The 3,537-nt window shown below is 40.1% G+C and overlaps 1 protein-coding gene across 1 annotated transcript; it reads right to left on the reverse strand.

Annotated features, from left to right (window-relative positions):
- Positions 1-1,267: 1,267 nt before the first annotated feature.
- Positions 1,268-2,116, reverse strand: LOC127095846 (pentatricopeptide repeat-containing protein At1g53600, mitochondrial-like). The gene has a single exon (XM_051034477.1). The coding sequence runs from the start codon at positions 2,114-2,116 to the stop codon at positions 1,268-1,270; it is 849 nt and encodes a 282-aa protein (XP_050890434.1).
- Between the last annotated feature and the right edge of the window lie 1,421 nt (positions 2,117-3,537).

Below are 3,537 nucleotides of genomic sequence, written 5' to 3' on the forward strand. Positions count from 1 at the left end.
ATCACAATTCTGCCCATACGCGTATTGCCTCTGCCATACGCGTATTGCCCAAACCTGGCCAAACCCATACGCGTAATGCCCACTCTCATACGCGTATTGCGCATTTCCTCGCCCAACTCATACGCGTATCACCTATCCCATACGCGTATGCTACGCGTAACAATCTCCCCTTACGCGTACCAACAGAGACCAATTTACGTTCAAAATATCATCTTTTTCTCCCATACGCGTAAGGCTTCCTCCATACGCGTACCAGCCAGCTCATACGCGTATTGCCTAGTGCCATACGCGTATGACCAGAAACCAGAACTCTCAGATCTGCTATGGCTTTCTCTGTTACGAAACCTATCCGATCCAACCTTCTACAGTCCAAATTGCACAAAATAATCGTCCATATCATCTACACGAATCATATCCTATTCATCTTCACCAATCCTAACATTATCTCTTCTAATTCCTACGAATTCTTTTCACTTATCATTCAATTTCATTCATCCAATATTTCACAGATTCATCAATCTAATCAGAGGTACTACCAATGGTTATTACTACCCAGTACATATTATCATATAATACCCTTTAATCGATGATAAACCCCCCTTACCTGAGTTAATCCGGCAGCTTCCGAGCTCCAAGCTTCTCCTTCCTTCAACCTTCGTTCTTTTGCTTTTTGCCCTTTCTGCCTCTTTTCCCTTTTCACGTGAAATTAACCTTTTTACCAAAAAATGGGATTTTTCTAAATTCCAACTTATATATTATTCCAATAAATAATTATCCCAATAATTATTATTCCAAAATAATAATAAAATAATAATAATCCAAACTTCAAATTATTCAATTAAATTAATAAATAAAATATTAATTTAAATTAAATAATTAGCTTAGTTTAATTGGGGTGTTACAACGACAGCTCAGGTAATGAGTCTCCCTCCTTTCACTCCTTTCAATCGGTCCTTTTCTTTGATTTGGGAATTTAGGGTTTTTTGCTTGGTAGCTTTTCCGCCTCCACTTCCGTCTTTCTCTCTGATTAGGGTTTTGTGTCAATTTTTCGTGTTCGCCCCCTCCTCTTTGATTCACTCTCTTCTATTTATGCCACAGATTAGGGTTACAAGGTGCATTTGGTGTTCAATGGAGAAAGCTTTCAGTATTGCTTTTTGATGCTCAGAGATGATTGCCCTGTTTGATCATTGGACTCGGAAAGGTAATCTGAACATATGCTTTTCCTTCTGGCTTTGTCTTGATGCTAATTTGGGAATTCCTTTTGAATTTAACCGACCCAGTAATTATTTTTGTTTACTGCAGTAATTGGTGAGCGCTGGTTTGATTCTGTGGTGTTAAATAAATTCCATCCCTCTTCTTCAATCAGTCCTGCATGAGTACATGCTGAAAGAACCGCAAGGAAAGTAACATGGTTATGTTCAAGGCTTTCATTCTGCATTCTTTTATAAATATCGAGAGCTTCTTCGCCAAAGCCATTTTGTGCAAAGCCATTGACAACTGAGTTACAGGAGACAACATTTGGTTCGTCGACGTTTATGAAGATCTTGTAGGCATCGGTTACGTTTCCACACTTGGCATAGAATGATATAAGAGAATTTTGTATCGAAAGATCATGTTCCAGGTTCATCTTCAGAACATGGGAATGAATCTGAAGCCCTTCATTCAGTGCCGCCAAAGCAGCCGAAGAAGCAAAAGAACTACTAATAGTTACAGGATTTGGCCCGCACCCTTCCTGATTCATCCGAACATACCAACGCAAAGCCTCCTCGAACTCATCATTACTCACAAAACCGGATATAATAACTATCCATACAAAATCATCTTTCTCTTTCAACATATTAAACAGTTCAATGGCCTTTCCAATTCTTCCATCCTTTGCGAATCCCCTGATCATGGCTGTCCAAGTGATAGTGTTTTTATGGGACATTCTGTGGAATATTGTTTCTGCTGCTTTAACGTTGCCGTTTCGACCATAATTTGGTTGATGTTGCTGTGATTTTGTTATGGATTTATTGCAGGATTCTTGTGCACCAACTGAAAGCATACAGTTGCGGGATGCAATTCTCATGGCAGCAGCTTGCACTGGATTTTGATCTCCATTCGGGTTATGCACCATCATTTGCTGTTGCTGCTGCTGTAATTTGTGTATTCTGACACCGTTGCGCTGAATGGTACCAAATATGTCACAACATTTGCCATCGCATTCTGAAGCTCAACCTCGTCGGTTTCATCTGCATCAACTTTGGATTTTAGTAGCCGAGAGAGTGTCTCTTCTGCAGTATCAAAGTGTCCTTATCGTGCAGCATGAATGAGAGCAGTTTCTCCATCATCATCTTCTGGCTCCGTGACTTCAAGACACGAGGTATGGATATTTCTTCCCAAAACTATTTCTCTTTTCTTCATTTCCTGCATTAAACTGAGCCTAAACCTTGCCAATAATGTCTGCAACTACAGGAGGCACGGGATCTTTGGTAATGGCGGATACATATTTGGCAATGGGTGATTTTGGTGACTGCTGAAGTTTTCCAATTAGAGGAAACCAAGGTGATGAACGGGTGAACTGTCTGCAGAGCGGATTTTTGCAGGGTGCTTGGAATGCAGGTTGTTGTCATAGCCTGCTCATGTTTTTTTTGATTGCTGCAACTTGATGTATGATATGCGTTGTAGAACTAGAATTGTTGCTTGCTACATTTGGAATGCCATGGTTTAGGCTTGTGATGTTGCAGGTTGGAGACGCGATTGCAAGCATGTTGATGAAGGAGTACCGGCAGCAGGTGCAGGTGGTGGTTCAGGGTAATTTGGTGAGAGCCGGTTAGGAGTGACGTTGAGAAATGAGCGGAGGGAGGAGCATGAGATGAGAAGCTTCTTTCTCATGTTGACGATTACGCTGTTCTTCGATAAGCTTTTCTGCAACTCCAACTGCTATGTGAAGCAAAGGTTGTTTCTCAAAGCCCAAACACAACGGAGAAAAGTGGACGGTTCACCACCGGAATTCCTCGAATCAAATCCCTGGTTGAAATGGTCCTGTCTGAGCAGCTGTCTTCTTTCTTTATTATATTTTATTATTATATTTTTTTTTTTTTTGTAAAGAATGTAGACAATAATTGATGAATTGAGTAAATTGGAATTCGCAGTACTGTTACATGGACTATACATTGCATATCATTTCTAAATACTTATCTAGACTCATTCACAGTATCACAATCCTACCAAAATTGTTACAAAGCAAGCTTAAACCTTTCTGAAACACACTCACAGAAACCACATTTGTTATTGTCGAAATTTTCATCCAAGAGATACCAAAGAACATATATCTTTAAGCAACTGGCAAAACAAAATTTTAGAGCGTGGAGTCCTCTCCGGTACATTGGTTGTCCACTCTCGTGCTGCTTAAGCTATAAGCATACAAACAATTACCATTAAGTGCCATGCCCACATGCAGCAGCTAGAATGTAGAGTTTAGACATGTGATGACCCACAAAGTATGGTTTCCCAAGGCCTATTTGATGCGGCTGAGTAAACTGATGAAGTTTTATT

The sequence above is a fragment of the Lathyrus oleraceus genome, chromosome 6 (assembly GCF_024323335.1).
Source record: "Lathyrus oleraceus cultivar Zhongwan6 chromosome 6, CAAS_Psat_ZW6_1.0, whole genome shotgun sequence".
NCBI classification, from domain to species: Eukaryota; Viridiplantae; Streptophyta; class Magnoliopsida; order Fabales; family Fabaceae; genus Lathyrus; species Lathyrus oleraceus.

Excerpts from the sequence above, each read along its gene's own strand:
- LOC127095846 (XM_051034477.1), bottom strand. The coding sequence starts at position 2,116 with ATGGTGCATAACCCGAATGGAGATCAAAATCCAGTGCAAGCTGCTGCC.